We start from the raw sequence: 17441 nt of genomic DNA on the forward strand, positions 1-17441 counted from the left end.
CTTCATTCTTCACCATCACAACACTTCATTCTTCACCACCACAACACTTCATTCTTCACCATCACAACACTTCATTCTTCACCACCACAACACTTCATTCTTCACCACCACAACACTTCATTCTTCACCATCACAACACTTCATTCTTCACCACCACAACACTTCATCCTACACCAACACGTCATTCTACACCAACACGTCATTCTACACCAACACGTCATTCTACACCAACACGTCATCATGCACCAACACGTCATCCTGCCGTCATCCTGCACCAACACGTCATCCTGCACCAACACGTCATCCACCAACACGTCATTCTACACCAACACGTCATCCTGCACCAATACGTCATCCTGCCCCAACACGTCATCCTGCACGTCATCCTGCACCAACACGTCATCCTGCACCAACACGTCATTCAACGCTCAACAAAGTAATCATTCGTCAACATCAATTAACAAATAAAGGAAAAATTATGGGAAGAAATCTATTTGGCTGGGAACATCAATGTGATTTAGTAAACGCTTAAAAGTCTCATAAATCTGAATTGTTACAACAGATTCCCAACCAAAAAATCCTCCGGAATGAAATCAGATTGTTAGGCCATGTCCAGTCATCTCCACCGATTTTTATTAGAGAGAGTGAAGCAAGTATTAGAGCTTTAATGAGGAAATGAGGCAAGTTTAATGAGGAAATGAAACGAGTTTAATGAGGAAATTAGGCAAGTTTAATGAGGAAATGAGGCAAGTTTAATGAGGAAATGAGGCAAGTTTAATGAGGAAATGAGACAAGTTTAATGAGGAAATGAGACAAGTTTAATGAGGAAATGAGACAAGTTTAATGAGGAAATGAGACAAGTTTAATGAGGAAATGAGGCAAGTTTAATGAGGAAATGAGGCAAGTTTAATGAGGAAATAAGGCGAGTTTAATGAGGAAATGAGACGAGTTTAATGAGGAAATGAGGCAAGTTTAATGAGGAAATGAGAAGTTTAATGAGGAAATGAGGCAAGTTTAATGAGGAAATGAGAAGTTTAATGAGGAAATGCGGAGAATGTTTGTTAGTAATAATACAACTAGGTCAAGGATGTGTCTAATGTTTACATGGCTGGAGTGGTGAGAGAGAGAAAGGAAGAGAGGGATGGAGTTACAATTAAACCTCTATTTAACGGACTATTTGGAGAAGAAAGTCCGTTATATCGAGGTTCTCTTTGTCTGTCTGTCTGTCTGTCTGTCTGTCTGTCTGTCTGTCTGTCTGTCTGTCTGTCTGTCCTCTTCTCCTCTCTCTCTTGTCTGCCTGTGCGTCTCTCTCTCCTCTCCACATAACACTAGGGTCACATAAGCCTCACAGTCAACACATATAATAGTCATGTTACTCCAATATTTACCAGGAATCAGCGACACATCTAACTTTTGACGTAGTGTAATGTATGTTAACTTGCCAAGGATTATCTCTATTGTATTGTTTAGGTTTTGCTGTGGCTGATAATCTCCACTATACATCGCTCAGTCATACAGTGAAACCTCTATTTAACGGACTATATGGAGAAGAGTATCCGTTATATCGAGGGACAGTTAGATATGAAAACCCCGTCTAACGGTTTATGTATAGAGGAGTCCATTATACAGAGGTCTCACTATGTCATGTTGTGCATCTTATGGCCTAGATTATCATTTATATCTATATTAGCATCAGTCCGCTCTGTTGATGTTGTGTTTTTTTTTTAGGATGAGTTATTGGGTTACCATCAGCAAAGAGCCGTATATCAGCCCGCACCGCAACGCTAAACAGATAAGAAAACACACGGAGAAATTTTACCATGATAATAATATACATTGATGTGATCCTCTAAAATAGTAGTTTGTCTTTTGTTTCTGTTTTATAGAGAATCAAGACCTTTATTTATCTTGTGAGAGTTTGAGGTAAATCCAGGTGATTCTACGCGGATTTGGCTCGTGAACGGAGGTTAACGTAAACAGACATGTCAATACAGTAGCGAAACTCATGAATGGAGAGGATCAAGGGCTCTCTACACCAAAATCCGGGAGTTAACTGCTTGGATGGTCTACCTGACACTAGTATATTCACCATCAGTAAAAGATGAAGAAATAACAGCAAGAGTTTATTTATTGATTGTATCTCCAGGCGACCTTTTATCTGTTTCATCTGCTTCGCTTGCCCCGCATAAATTCGTGGCATTGAGCTATTGGTTAAACTTTCCTCCGGTCGAAGCAGTGACGGGTGCTCTCTATACAAACAAAACTCTGAAATCCTCAAGTGAATGTCTTTCCCTTTATGCTCTGGGAGTCGACATATTTCTCAGCGTTCAAGGAAATTAACGAGTTTTAACCTACACATATTTTTCTCTCTATCTCTTTTGGTCTCTGTTACTCTTGTCCTTCAACCCTTTTCACCATCCTTTCCCTTCCATAACTTCTCTGTTTTCATAAAATGTAGGACAGAACTGAATTCCATCTCCCTTTCCGTCAATCTTTATTCTTTCTTTTTAGCTCTTTCTCCTCGCCTCTGTTATATTTCCTCTCCAATTCTCTCTTACTATTTCTCTTCTTGTATGTTTTCGTTAGTGTCCTCCATGTTATTTCACCTTCGTCTGGGAGTCTCCACACCTCGCCCCCACAACCCGGCGGCACACATCCGGCTGCCAGCCTTCCTCCCAGGGTGACGTCTCCACTCTGCTAAAATATCAACAAGAATTTTGGAAACTGTAACTTTGTCGAGTAAACTCCCAAGAAAGTGTAAGTTAATTTTTTCCACGCAACTTGTGGGATGCATCCTTCTTGAGAGTGTCGTAGTAACACTTCATAACACTTCTGCTCCTCATACGAACATTAGATTTTTTTTTTTTTGTCCGAACCCAGAAAACAATTATAATGAGAGCTTTATAATGCCTTGTGTTTTAGTCCTGTGAAACATCGTCTTATTTTTAGTTATAAATTTACCAGAAGAAAATTAGCGTTTTTTTGTGGTTTTGTGGTTTTTATTAATGGTTTATGATTAACGCCTGATATTTTTACATGAAAATTCCCCATAAAGACAATGCCTCGCGTTTTCTTCAAGGCTCCCAAGGCGAAGCAACTTCCCACATTTTCAAAATCTGTTTCCAATTAGCAGTTCATTTACATTTTTTTACTGAAACATTTTTTGGGGGATTTTCTTTTTCAATTAACTAACTAACGTTGGGAATTCTCGAAAGGAAATATTTCGTTCATGTTTTCTTCACCAGACTAAGACACAAGACTGACTTTCTGTATACTGACGTTCATGTGGACACGAAATGTTAGGTTACTGGACTTACTGTGTATGTTTGAGGGACATAACTGAAGTATTCAACACAAGTAATATATTTCATAAACGCAACAATACATAAAGGACGTAATGTTTGTATACTTTCCCATTATGCCTCCAGGCGTCGCACGACCCCATGCGAAAGAGGCGGCGTGAAGATTTTCATACGTTCGTGGATATTTTTTTTTAATTAATATTTGTCAGTTTTTGCAAGAATTTTGGAATTTTGTAAATTTACAGTGCGGATGGAAATAAGAATCAGTCTTTCGAAGTAACACAGAATCCAGTTAGGTTTGGTTACATTACGTTAGATTAGGTTAGGTTTAAATTTGGCGAGGGAATTCTACAACTATGTGAACACCAACTATATTGATAAAAAAGTAGTGCAGTGAACATCAGGTAGAGGGGGAAGGTGAAGAGGAAAATGTTGACCCCATGTGTGGAGGTAGACACAAAGCTGCACTTGTCTGTGGGAGTTGAGTGGGAGAAAATGGTGGAGGGGAGGGGAGGAGAGGTGTATTTATAGAGAGACGGACGGACGGACAGAAACAGACATGGAGGTAATATAGATAGAGAAATGGACAGACAAAGATAGAAAGAAAGTCAGACAAAACGAGACATGAAGATAACAGAGAGAGAGAAAGATGAACATACAAACAGATAGACACTATAGAAAGGTAGATAGACAGACAAATAGACAGAGAGAGAGAGAGACAGAGAGAAAAACATACAAAATGAGACAGAGAAAGACAGACGAAAAGAGAGAGACATAGAGATAAGTAGAGATGAATTTTAACATAATCGTGGTCCCAAGGCAGCAGTTTTGCCAGATGAGAAAGTATGTTAATACTTTTCATAACTAAGTGGTCTTTCGTGTGGCTGGAAATGTTGCAAGTGGAGCCCTACCAGACGACTCCCTCGACACATCTTGACTACTGCTATACTACTTCTCGCTCTCTCAAATATATATTCGTGTGTGTGCGTTCGTGCGTGCGTGCGTGTGCCCTCTTTAAGTAAACTGTGATAAAATCCACATAATAATTTCACTTTTTTATTAATATCTCAGTTTCTTCCTTCATGAAACAAGAAATCCATATATATTTTTTTATTGATCATTGACTATAATTACTCCTTACGCAACCAACTTCACTGAGTACATAGATTAATTTAGCCTAATTGCTGTATTTTACTTTCACTGCTTCGTAGGTAATTGGTTTCAGAAAGGATAATCAGTTTTAATCTATATACAACAGGCTTTAGAATTATTGTTCACTACAACCTGCTCTTGTAAACACACCTCTCCTCTCACCACTTAGGGAGGGCGCTATTCAGTTGCAAATGATGCTCCCAGACCCACCACCATCCAGCTCGTCTTTATGTCTGTGTTAGTTTAGCCCTTCCCGCCTCTCCCTTCACCTAACTGTTGAATTTCATTAAGGACAGATGGCATTCTTTGAGGTGTCTTAAGTGAACCCTTAACGAAAGTGTTGATAACCTAACCTAACCTAACCTTAAAAGTAAATGTCTTTGCTGTAGAAAATTCTGAATTCCACCCCAAAATCTCTCCTTTCAATAAACTTTCTCGTGTCAGTGTAGCATCTTGCGTTACCTTCCGTACTGAAGTAATACGCTAATGGAATATACGTCAGAAGATGTTGTCTCAGCCCTTTGATACTATTCTATAACATAATCAATTGTCTTTGTTGCAATAAGATGGGGATTATTTTATAGACTCGTATAAATATATTTGTTTACATCTTCATCACTGCTTCAAGAGATTAAAGTCCTCCTATTCGACTTCTTACACAAGTTTTACAATCTCTTAGTCCGTGTTAGAGAGAAGGTCCAGACAGACACTTGCAACAGGACTGACTCTCCATTCCTTTCCTTCTATCCTCTCATTTATCCTGACCGAGGACCATCCAGATCAAGGGAAGGTCTCATGTATTTTTCAGACTTTTCTCGATCTTGACTGAGAGGAGAGACGAGCTGGAGTCGTATTAATCAACAAGAATTCTGATTTTTTTTAACGACCGGAAGTTTTGCAATTTTTTTTAAGACTTCGCATAACACGACTATCTGATATAATTAAAATATATCTTGAACATTAATGAAGTCTCTCATGTCTTTAAAACCTGTTATCATTAATTCATAAACTTCTAAGCCTCAAGAGCTCCGTGAGTGTCTGGATGAAGCAAATTCTTTAATTTATTCTGTGGAGATTAATATTATAAATGAATACAACAATTTAAGAATACCTGGAGTGCAGATATTTAAAAACACAGAACTAGAAAATAAATAAACTGAATCCTCTGGAACACTCCGAGACCTGGTAAGGATCTTAAATTTATCGCAAGTGGGAGGTTCAAGAGGATGGTGAGTGTGTGTGGGTCAGCGCATACCAACAGAGAATAACAGCGCCATGTTGAGTGTGTGTGTGGGTCAGTGCATACCAACAGAGGGTAAACAGCGCTATGTTAAGTGTGTGTGGGTCAGTGCATCCCAACAGAGAATAACAGCGCCATGTTGAGCGTGTGTGTGGGTCAGTGCATACCAACAGAGAATAAACAGCGCCATGTTGAGTGCGTCTCACAGTCTTAAGTGTATCATGAATATGCTGATTGGTTTACGAGTCAACCTTTGTGTAAAGTGTGTGGGCCATCTACATTCATATGTGGAAATCTGTTAATGTTCATGTGCGCAGCCTTTGTTAACTGTTCCTCTGTGTGTACATTCCCTGAACGTTTATGTATGCATATGAACGTGAGAGTCTATTTACGTTCATGGTTCATATATCAAAAACACATTTGATTTCCTTTACTTGAATTCTAATGATTATCTAAATAGTTTAAATTGTTATCTTATGTAATTCAAATTGTTTCATCTAGCTGGGAATAGTTTACATTCTTTGCATTTCTTGTAATTACACCATCGGTAAATGTGAAATGAATATGATAAAGAATGAATAACAGTTGAAGTGTTCTGAGAAAGTTAATCTTAACTGGTTAATTTATCTTAGAATTAGATATTAAGTTAAAGAAATGCCAATGTATATCATTACTAAATACACATGACACCTCTTACGTTATAATTAAAGCTCTCAGGGTGTCTGTCTCCAGGTAGATAATTGCCACCAGGTAGCGAGTTATTTGTTTTCCCTCGAATCAGTACAAGAGGTCGTCCTTATAATTGTCCTCCATCATAAGTTCGTCTATCACCAGCAAGTCTACGGACCTGGCGCACCCACATTCAACCACAACAAATTATGTCACTTTTTCCTTTTTAGCCAAAAAGGGATTAGGCAGTCAATTATAAGACAAGCAAATATGCAGTGAAACCTCTATTTAACGGACTATATGGAGAATAAAATCCGTTATGTCGAGGTATCTGTTAGATGTAAAGACCCATTTAACGGAGTATATGGAGAGAGGAGTCCGTTATATAGAGGTTTCACTGTAAATACTTACTTATCTCTACTAATTGAAATAAAAATAGAAGCAAAATACATGAACTGGTAACCACAAGACAAATTTAGTCATAGTTAATTGTTAAGTAAATAAAATTCACTACATTATTAACTCTGGTCAACTTTTTTTTGTTCTTACAATTAATTTCCCATAATGAGAGTTGCAACTCTCAAACATTTTTCTTGTTGGGATTAAGTCGCCACACGCTCAGCCTAGTTACTTCACTGTGGTAATTCTCGCTTAAGGTTTTGCTAAAGTGGTCATTACCGTATAGTGTATCCTCTATTTAACGGACTATACTGGTAAATTAAGCTTAAAACATCACATCACGGGTTTTTTTTCTACAAATTTGAGTAGTTTGGTCATTAATTTTGTCGATTATTATTAATTGTGCCAGCTGCCTGTAAATGGAACGAGCAAGATTTTTTTTTCATCTCTTTTGATCTCCAACAAGTCGATATTTTCCACTGGGTATAACATTTTTCCAGCATTGGCTTCACCTTTGATCTGGATATCACAAGACACTGCCACCTGGTGTATTTGTTATTATTATTACCCAAGAGAATGTGAGCAGGACTAGCACACTTCTTCCTCTGTATCTATGAACAAAGATTCAGAAACACCACATGTACTGCATCTTATCGTTCATTACCTACTTTAGCCATAGGAAGATAGGATGATAGTAAACATATTTAGGGTAAAATTGACGGTAGGAGGGCCAGGGTAAAGCAAAGATTAGAGAGATTAATTGGATTAAATACTCGGTCTACAGGGCTTAGTCTAGAAGGGTTGATGAACACAGCTCGTAAATGTTTGTTGAATTCTTGGCCCACAGTTGCCAGTCCTTAGAGATGGATGTGGGACCTTTGACTAACTGATTGAAAGTATCACATTGACCATTTTCTTTCTTTCAGTTTCTACTTTGGTTTGTCACAACTATATATATATTTTAGTTTCATGGGTTTTTAATTTTATTTTCTTTACTCTCAAACGTTTACCTATAAATTGGTTTTAAAAAAATATTTTATATATCCTATGCTTCATTGTTTTTCATGGTATACTTCTTGTTCTTTATCTCAAACAATAATAAAGTTGTTCTCAATAATATTGTCTCCTCAAATTCCAAAACAGACGAACATAATTTCAACCTTTAATATCAATCATGAAAAGAAAGTCAAGAATTTGGGTCTTCACACTGTACTATTTTAAGTGTTGACAAGATATTTTCTCTTATAGATCCTTTTAATGTGATGTACATTCGGCTGCACTTACACCTGATACAGTGGCTGGTGCGTTTTGTGAGATGTAGCAAATATGTGTTGGTTTACATGGCATTAAAACTCCCGGAATGGCCTTAAGGAACTTTGCAATAGAATCCAGACTAAGGATGCTAGATAAGTATGCCTGGACAGAGTTGCCACATCTCATAAAACGTGCCAGCCGCTGTACCAGGCGCAAGTGCAGCCGACTGTACATTACTGATATAAGGATGTCGAGAAATCCTGTTGTATCACTAATCAATAAATTGTAGATTAAGGAAGGACATTGAAAGCATTAAAGTAACAATCAAGTTTTATTTTCACTTTTATTTGTACAAAAATACGACTGTGTTATAGAAAACTATCAAGTATATGTATATTCATTCTTAACATATGTATAGCTGTTTCGAAAAAACATTTACAATACATAGAACCAGAAACGCCGAGAACAAGACTTGGGCTGTATGGTGGGCGAGGCAGGGAGCCCCACAGGTGAGACCACCGGAGGGAAAAACACAATATCCTGTTGCAAATGAGTAATTCACCTCATTTACCTGCCAGGTGTCTCGGGAAGACACAAGTGAGATGAAATGGGAAAATTAACCAGACTTTCTGTTACTAATGAGCATTTTACCTCGGTGACCTGTTACATGCGTCACACACACACACGCGCGCGCAGACTCGCATGCACCGAGGAAAACAACACCTCATTGTAGGACAAAAATACAGTGTATCAACGTTAATGTCCTGGTAGTAAAGCTTAACTGTAGGTGCGTGAATTGTGAAACGTGACGTGTATAAATATTATGAGATGCAACAGCTTAAAAATCGTAAAGATCCTCAACACAAAATCTCCACAAGTGTGTATCAATAAAAAGGAAATGTATCAAGGAGAACGACAGCTGTCTTCCTGGTAGTGAGAAAGATGGAACACTGTGTCTCTGTGGTTGTCCTCGGGTAAGGTGAAACACAATTTCTGCCTTCCTTATCCTTGTGCAAAATGGTATGATGGTCTTGTTGTGTTTCTACCCTCAGGTAAATTGTAATGTCTCTTGTGCTTCTCTTATCTTGGGTAAACTGGAACAATCAGCCTGTATCTTTTACCTTTTAATAAGTTGGAAAGCATTTACAGGCTTCCGGACCTTGGTAAAAGACGATGTTGTGGCAGCCTCCGTAATATCTGGTAAGATGGAGTATATTTTTCGTCTTCCTAGCTATTCAAAATGGGGCTCTTACTCCTTGGGTATGATAGAGTATTATTGTTCTCTTTTACCTTTAAGTGGAAACCAACAATCGTCCTTTCCCTGTCCTAGTGTAAGGTCGGACATTGTAGCTTCTCATTGCCCTAAGTGTAAAATGAAACTCGCTGCCTCTCTGCCATTAAATATGGAACCTTAAGTAATTACTCTGCCCTTGGATAAGATAGAATAATGCAGTTTTCTTCCTGCTCTCAGTTAAGATGGAAAACTGTGTCTGACAAACTGGCCTACTGGGAGACCAGGAAGTTGGTGACCACAGCCTGTGAAGTTGAGTTCTGTCGCTCATGGCTCTTCCTTCCCACCTCTCCACACCCTACACCCACCTCTCCATCTACACTGACACAACCTCACACATCCGTAAATTTATCCGGAGTGAACTATTTCGTCAATTTTAATTGTTTAGATACTGAAGGGAATAAACTTTTATCTGAGTTTTATACTAAACAACTTCCCCCCAACTAAGAGAGAGAGAGAGAGAGAGGTCATAAACGAAGCTCCCGGTTGCCGACAAAAAGGTTTGGGAACACAAGGTTTACACCCAGTAAAGCTTCTGAACCCTAACCATCAGCTGTTTACGTCCTTCATGCCTCTCAGTGACGTCATCACTCAGGACAAAAATAAGATTTATTGCAAAAAACATTGACTTAGTATATTGTGAAGAGAATGAATCACAAAAAAAATACGTGTAACAGTAGATAAGACGAGAGTATTGTTGGTTGTTGGAGAATCGGGAAGTGGAGTTCGTGGGAGTTGTGTTATTGCAAAGTACCACCAGAATGGAGCCTCTCCCACCGACCTCCCCCGCGCGCCTTCACATGTTGTCGCTGTTGGGAAGAAAAAGTTTGGGTTAGGTTTATACTCTTGTGTATATGGAGGGGGTGGGTGGTTGAGGAGTGTTTACATGTAATAATTTTCTCTACAAACACACATACATACACATATACATACACACATACTACCGCCTGGGAAGATATTGGAAGCATAATGTGTTGTCTAATGGTAGACCCTGCTACCATATGGCATCACGAAAATTGTGACCAAGTCCCAGGTTGCTGATCTGACTTCTGCCTCATTTACACACAATTGCAGGGTCTCAATTGTTTCTCTTACTATTGACAACACAACATACATATATTGTTTCTCACTATTTCTTTATTTATTTTAGTTTTTCTTTATGGTTCTTTATTATTATTATTATTATTATTATTATTATTATTATTATTATTATTATTATTATTATCACATTTTCGCCCTCCTCCTCCCCAGGCCCCGATGTGGGTCAGTGATCTGTGCCCGGGTAGGCTAATCCCCGTAAAAAAAAATAAAATAAAAATAATTATATTTGGGTTAGTTGTGTGTGCGTAGTGGGGTGCATAAATCATTAAGTCTTTTAATAGTAAATATTGTAAAAGATAATACTGAGTCCTATAGTACTATGGTAAAGTGAATAAAAATCAGTCACGTCTTTTACATAACATAGGAAAACGTAACGATATCAGCTATAATGAATTGATACATGAGATAATTTTTCCTTGTTATTGGTATTTAAAATCTTGTTGCCATAAAGTTCATGTATGGCAACGTCATCCACTTCTTATGTTTGAGGATACTATAATGATATCGGAACATTTACAACTTGTAGGTCACCCAATTTAACCTAACTAAATTACTGTAACCTAACCTAACCTAATTTGATCTAAACTTTATTATTTTAACACAATCTAACTTACCTTAACCAACAAGTCGATTACATTTCTGATATCAAAACGTTAACCTGACTCACAGCACGTCACTCACAGCACGTCACTCACAACACGTCACTCACAACACTCACAGAACGTCCCTCACAGCACGTCACTCACAGCACGTCACTCACAGAACGTCACTCACAGAACGTCACTTACACCACCACCTCAATACCTTAGTCGTGATGTCCAGCAGCATTGTTCCGTGTGTTACTCCAGTAGCCTCATCCACGTGTTACTCCAGTAGCCTCATCCACGTGTTACTCCAGTAGCCTCATCCACGTGTTACTCCAGTAGCCTCACTCCACGTGTTACTCCGATAGTCTCACTACACGTGTTACTTCAGTTGCCTCGCTACACGTGTTACTCCAGTAGTCTCACTCCACGTGTTATTCCAGTAGTCTCACTCCACGTTTTACTCCAGTAGCCTCACTACACGTGTTACTCCAGTAGCCTCACTCCACGTGTGACTTAGGTAACCTTGTTCCACTTTAAACTCCCATAGCATGTCTTCCACTCCATCTGGTTTTCCGATGTCCATTTTAGTTCACTTTTCAGCTGCCACTCCATTTCCAATTTCAGCTTCATTCCTGCTCCATTTTCAATTAAATCATTCACTCCACCCCTACTCCAGCCCCCTCACCTCGCTCCACCTCTTGTCTGTGTACTGTGAAGGACGAGAGAGGAAAAGGAAATGTGATAAAATAATATATTTCATTTGATAAAGTATTCTATCTATAGTAAACAAATAATCTGTTGAACACTACAACTCACTAAACATTAGATAACACCGTTGAAGATAACACAAACTATTCTGAGATGGTGAGAGTGTAGTTACCATTGACATCAAAACGACCAACAACACTTCCCTCACTGACCATAACGACAGACACTCACCCTCCCTCAATGGGTCTAACACTCACCCTCCCTCAGTGGGTCTAACACTCACCCTCCCTCAGTGGGTCTAACACTCACCCTCCCTCAGTGGGTCTAACACTCACCCTCCCTCAGTGGGTCTAACACTCACCCTCCCTCAGTGGGTCTAACACTCACCCTCCCTCAGTGGGTCTAACACTCACCCTCCCTCAGTGGGTCTAACACTCACCTCCCTCCCTCAAATGGGTCTAACACTCACCCTCCCTCAGTGGGTCTAACACTCACCCTCCCTCAGTGGGTCTAACACTCACCCTCCCTCAGTGGGTCTAACACTCACCCTCCCTCAGTGGGTCTAACACTCACCCTCCCTCAGTGGGTCTAACACTCACCCTCCCTCAGTGGGTCTAACACTCACCCTCCCTCAGTGGGTCTAACACTCACCCTCCCTCAGTGGGTCTAACACTCACCCTCCCTCAGTGGGTCTAACACTCACCCTCCCTCAATGGGTCTAACACTCACCCTCCCTCAATGGGTCTAACACTCACCCTCCCTCAATGGGTCTAACACTCACCCTCCCTCAATGGGTCTAACACTCACCCTTCCTCAATGGGTCTAACACTCACCCTCCCTCAATGGGTCTAACACTCACCCTCCCTCAGTGGGTCTCAGGATTCATGATCAGGGAACTTGTGGTGAGGCAGACTAAAGGGGGGACGGAGGCGTTCCGAGTCCTCGCCGTAGTAGGCACTTTTGGAATACTGTCCTTGAAGGTTTTGGAGCTCCTTGAGTCCTTGTAGTCCCTGAAGCCCTTGAAGCCCTTGGAGACTTTGGAGACCTTTTAGGCCTTGGAGACTCTGCAGTCCTAGAAGACCTTGGAGGCCAGGCAGACCACGAGTGCCCTCCTCATATCGCTTCTTCAGGATAGATCTAAGAGGTTCTGTTGACTCGAGAGGTTCCTCCTGAGAGCCAGTACCCGTAGGATCAGTGGTGGTGGGAGTCTGGGTGTACGGAGAGGAGGTGGGAGCCTCAGGGCAAGGTGGAGGAACATTGTCGTCCTCAGCCTCACCGTTGCTCACATCATGAAGGCTGTCACTCCTGGGATAAGAAGCAGTGGCAATTAACTTATAAATCCTCTTATATACTTTACTCGCACTAATACAAACATAGTATGTGTCACCGTCGTCAAATATTACCTAATTTTCAAGCCAGCTTGTAAACGCAAATTAAACTAGAACAGACATTCATCAGACATATATTTCTACGAACATTAAGAGTGACTCACCCGTCAGGTCTGTGGCTGGCTTCATAAGACTCCTTCATGCGATAGAGCTGTTCTTGTAGACTGCGGTACTCCAGAAGGAATTTTTCCAACTGGGCCGCATGGTACTCCAAGTTGCAGGGATCCGCAGACTCCAAGTCACCTCCACCTACGGCCCCTGCGTCACCTCCTAACTCTCCTCTGTGTTTAGACGAGAGAAGAAAATGTAAACATACGCTACACAGACTATAAAACAGGTAGATTAAACATATATCACATACGATGAATGAGGTTAATAAAATAGCGCTTTGTTCTTCCACCTCACTGATTACTATTCGTATTTATCTGTAAATTCGAGGAAAAAAAACTATTCAGAAAAAAATTCTGACACGTGTACAATGACTAATTATTCGTTGATTGTTGTACAATAGAGAAAAATACCCTCATTAATGTCTTATTTTTTCTTGGTGAATAAAAAAATTAGACTCGGTATTGTATAAAATGAGAATAGATTTTGTTTTTTTTGCTTATTTTTGTAGTTATTATTATTATTATATATATATATATATATATATATATATATATATATATATATATATATATATATATATATATATATATATATATATATATATATATATATATATAAATATATATCGATTTTTATTGTATTTTCTTAGTTCCTCTTCAGGGTAATACGCCCTTATTATGTTAGTTCCTCATGAGGGTAATACTAATGTTTAGAGTATAATGAAACAAGGAACTCTGGGGGAATAATTTTATCTGTAAACGCTTCTTGGTCAATCTTATTCTACGACTACACACACACAGGCCAGATGCTACGTCGTAGTGCATCAATGGCAGTCGAAATTCTTATCACATGTTGGTTATTCTACAGAATTTTACTCGGTAATGAATGTATTCTCGTGCGTATATACAAATAAACTCGACATATACATTCTAAATAACTTATATAAATTTGGGTAGAATGCTTCAAAATATATTTCCCTCGGGTACGTTATAACCAAATGATAATATAACACAGGTCGTCTCAGGGGAAGTCAGAGTAATAATTTAATTTCATGTTTGTGGAAATTCATTACGTTTAATTTCCGTGATTGTTTAATTTGATTGAGAAAAATAGATTGTAGAGTTCCAGATCATATTTAACTTTTGACATAATACACTGTAAACCGCTGCTGACTTCTCCGTTCACTTCCCTCAGGTCGTGGTGTGCGTGTGCGCGCGCGTGCGTGTGCGTGCGCGTGCGTGTTAGTCGATTCTTTGTCATACTCGATGCCAAATGATAGCAAAGTAAGTAGTGTGTGTGTGTGTGTGGATACAGACTCATTAAACTTTGTTTGGAGCCTCACGTCACCTGTGTATACCTGTAAGCTCCAGGTAGCTCGGCAGGTGCTAGAGGGAGAGAGACTTTTCTTCACGAGAGATTTTATTTCCGTCGACAGGATCCCACCTAACACAATCACTTCAAACATCACAATCACTTAGAGCTACATACAATATAAGCAGTTAGCCCAAGCACTTCAAACAACACAAACATTTCACACAACAGTTATATCCCCGTCACTTAAAACAACACACAACACAAACACTTCACACAATACAAACACTTCAAACTACACAAGCACCTTACAACAAAACAACCACTTAACACAATACAATCACTCAGAACTACACACAACACAAGCACTAAACTCAACACTCATATTCCTGTCACTCAGAAAAATACTCAATACAAACACTCAGAACTACACAGATTACAAGCACTACACACAACACTCGCCAAACACCCATCACTCAGAGCAACACACACTACCCTAACAGTACAACTTACCGAAGGTTACGACGACAAACACTGCACAAAAAAGTTGCTCGCATGATCCCGCACCTTCAGGACGAGTCTAATTCGGGTAATTTAACAGTTTTGAGTTTTGAGAATAAATTTAGAGAGTTTGAATGTGCAGTGGACGGTCGCGAGGCATCCCATTACTTAAGATTTAGTGGACCATTTATTTATAAGAATGAAGAGGGAGAAAGAGAGATATGGGCAATTTAGAGCATTGTGAGTAAACTGCAGGTGTGGGCAATGTGGTGTTACTGTTGCCCAGGGCAATATTGTATTACTGCACGTGTGGGTAATGTTATGCTACTGCAGGTGTGGCCAATTTGGGGGTATGGCTACTGAGGACAATGTAAGTGTGAGCAGTGTGGGGGTACGGTTAACATGGGTGGGCAATGTACTTGTTAGTCTAGGAGTGGGTAATGTGGTCTTAGCTCACTCAAGGTATTTCTCTCATTTATTTAGAGAACCTCAAAAGCGGGGAGAAGTGGATGAAAGCAGCTATACACACACGCACACACACATGAACACACAGTCGACCCTGGACCTCTAAATTGAATTGAAACAAAATTGAAGGGGACCTCGCCTTATACACTGCAGAGGAGGAGGAAGCCACTAACTTATGAATGTGAGGAAGGGTCTTGTATGGCTTCCATCTGAAACGCTGCGGGTTATGTGTAATATGAAGGACACACGTTGGCAGGCAGTTCCTCTGTTGCGAAGTGTTAGAAATAAATGATGAGAAGGCCGAAGGTGTATGTACACAGTGCAACCTCTATTTAACGGACTATTTGGAGAGGAAAGTCCGGTATACCGAGGGTCCATTAGATGAGAAACCTCTATTGAACGGACTATTTGGAGAAGAGATTCCGTTATGCCTAGGGTCCATTAACTGAGATCTAGATGGTTATGATATCCTGAATTATGTTGGCAGAGTAGCGAGCAAAACCCCGTGGTTGTCCGCGTTAGTGTGTTGACAGTCTACACCCGCTATACCAAAGTCCAAGTCCCTTGCGGAGATAACAGAGTCGTATTCTCAAATAAAGCTTCCATTTACAACTGCTGGGTTTAAGTATGAAGGTGTTACTTCCTGTTGGGTTTGGGAGACTTTCTGCTATACCTCTCAGTGGGTGCAGCCATAACTAGACGGTGATGAAGAGGCGTTTGGTTATAATAACATCCTTACTTACCTGTGGACGGCCATAAGGTCGTTGAGGGTGTGGTGACGAAGGTTGAGGATGGGTGAAGTGTCTGGCAGAGAGAGCTGGTGACGGATGGGTGGGTGAGGGTAAGAGGTGGAGGACGCTTCACTCTCCGTCAGGTTCACCCAGCTCCCGCACCTGCAACACCAACGTTATCCTCAGACTGCATTGCTATTGGCCACATAGTTCTCCCTCTGTAATATCAATGTTTAATGAACCGCTCCGGGCACAGTGTTGTGTTTTCCTTTTACACTTGGGACCCGGTCTTCACTGCCCAGTTTCACTACACAAGCATCGTGTTTGTGAGGGTTGAGATGGTGTCTGCTGGCCACGAAAATAATACTTTCTTTTGACTCGTAACACAACTACTGTAATGCACTGAGCTTCACAGATATAAGAAAAACCTATAATAAAAGTATAATAAAATAAGTTAAAGGTTAATTCGTACTGAAATATAATAACTTGTTTATATTCTTGTCTTGCTTCTTGAATACTTTATATCTCTACGTTTTCCTCGCAAAGTTGACTTGTTTCTTTTGACTTAAAGACATGAATCGATCACCATCGCTTAACACGGATCAACCTATACCTCTAGTACTCCACCACCCCCCACCATTGCTCCAACTCCCCCCACTCCCCTCCCTCCCCTTCTAATGTCCCCCTAGCACCATTACTCCCAAGCCTCATTTCGTGCACCTGGAACCCACCTGTAGCGGCGGGAGAAGGAAGTCTCCTGGTAGGGGCCGTCCTCTCCCGTGGCTGAGGGTGGCTGCTTGGATCCTGACCCCTCACCAGCACCCACACTGCCAGAGCTGTGGGGAAGAAGTGGACGGAAAAGAGATGAGGGAAAGTGAAAAATAAAAACACCAGATTAACGTAGGATTGCAAGATAAGGAAAGAGGGTGGTAGAGACTGCGAGAGAAGGTCAAGGTGTAATTGTAAATGTGGAGATAAATAAGTTGGTGTTGGGTGAGGAGGGAGAAGGAACAAAAATAGTGATAATAAGGTGGAGAGGGAAACTCTTGTGTGACGGGACTCCCTCTTGTAATGATCGTTATACAAAACATGGTGTTGTCAGAATGGCTTTGTGTCATAACCAGTATTGTTGTTTAATTATAATGCTTTACAGTATCTAATTATTATTATACGGAGAGATGTATAACATAAGATTACTCCAACTGTTTCATAACTAATGTTGTTAAGCTGT

At 40.1% G+C, this 17441-nt stretch overlaps 1 protein-coding gene across 2 annotated transcripts in view; it reads right to left on the reverse strand.

Annotated features, from left to right (window-relative positions):
• Positions 1-8357: 8357 nt before the first annotated feature.
• LOC121856768 overlaps positions 8358-17441 on the reverse strand; it is a 50023-nt gene continuing 40939 nt past the window's right edge. The window contains exons 3-8 of one of the 2 annotated variants that reach the window (XR_006087049.1): positions 16942-17046; positions 16223-16372; positions 13196-13372; positions 12563-13008; positions 11213-11704; positions 8358-10116 (exon numbers count right to left, since the gene is read on the reverse strand). Coding sequence is in view for 1 of the 2 variants with exons in the window: in XM_042352459.1 (XP_042208393.1) it covers positions 12579-13008; positions 13196-13372; positions 16223-16372; positions 16942-17046 (862 nt within the window). In the remaining variant the exon portion in view is untranslated. Of the gene's footprint in view, positions 10117-11212; positions 11705-12416; positions 13009-13195; positions 13373-16222; positions 16373-16941; positions 17047-17441 lie in introns of those variants that run through there. The other variant, XM_042352459.1, reaches the window with a different exon arrangement.

The sequence above is a fragment of the Homarus americanus genome, unplaced genomic scaffold, assembly GCF_018991925.1.
Source record: "Homarus americanus isolate GMGI-L3 unplaced genomic scaffold, GMGI_Hamer_2.0 scaffold46833, whole genome shotgun sequence".
Classification (NCBI taxonomy): Eukaryota; Metazoa; Arthropoda; class Malacostraca; order Decapoda; family Nephropidae; genus Homarus; species Homarus americanus.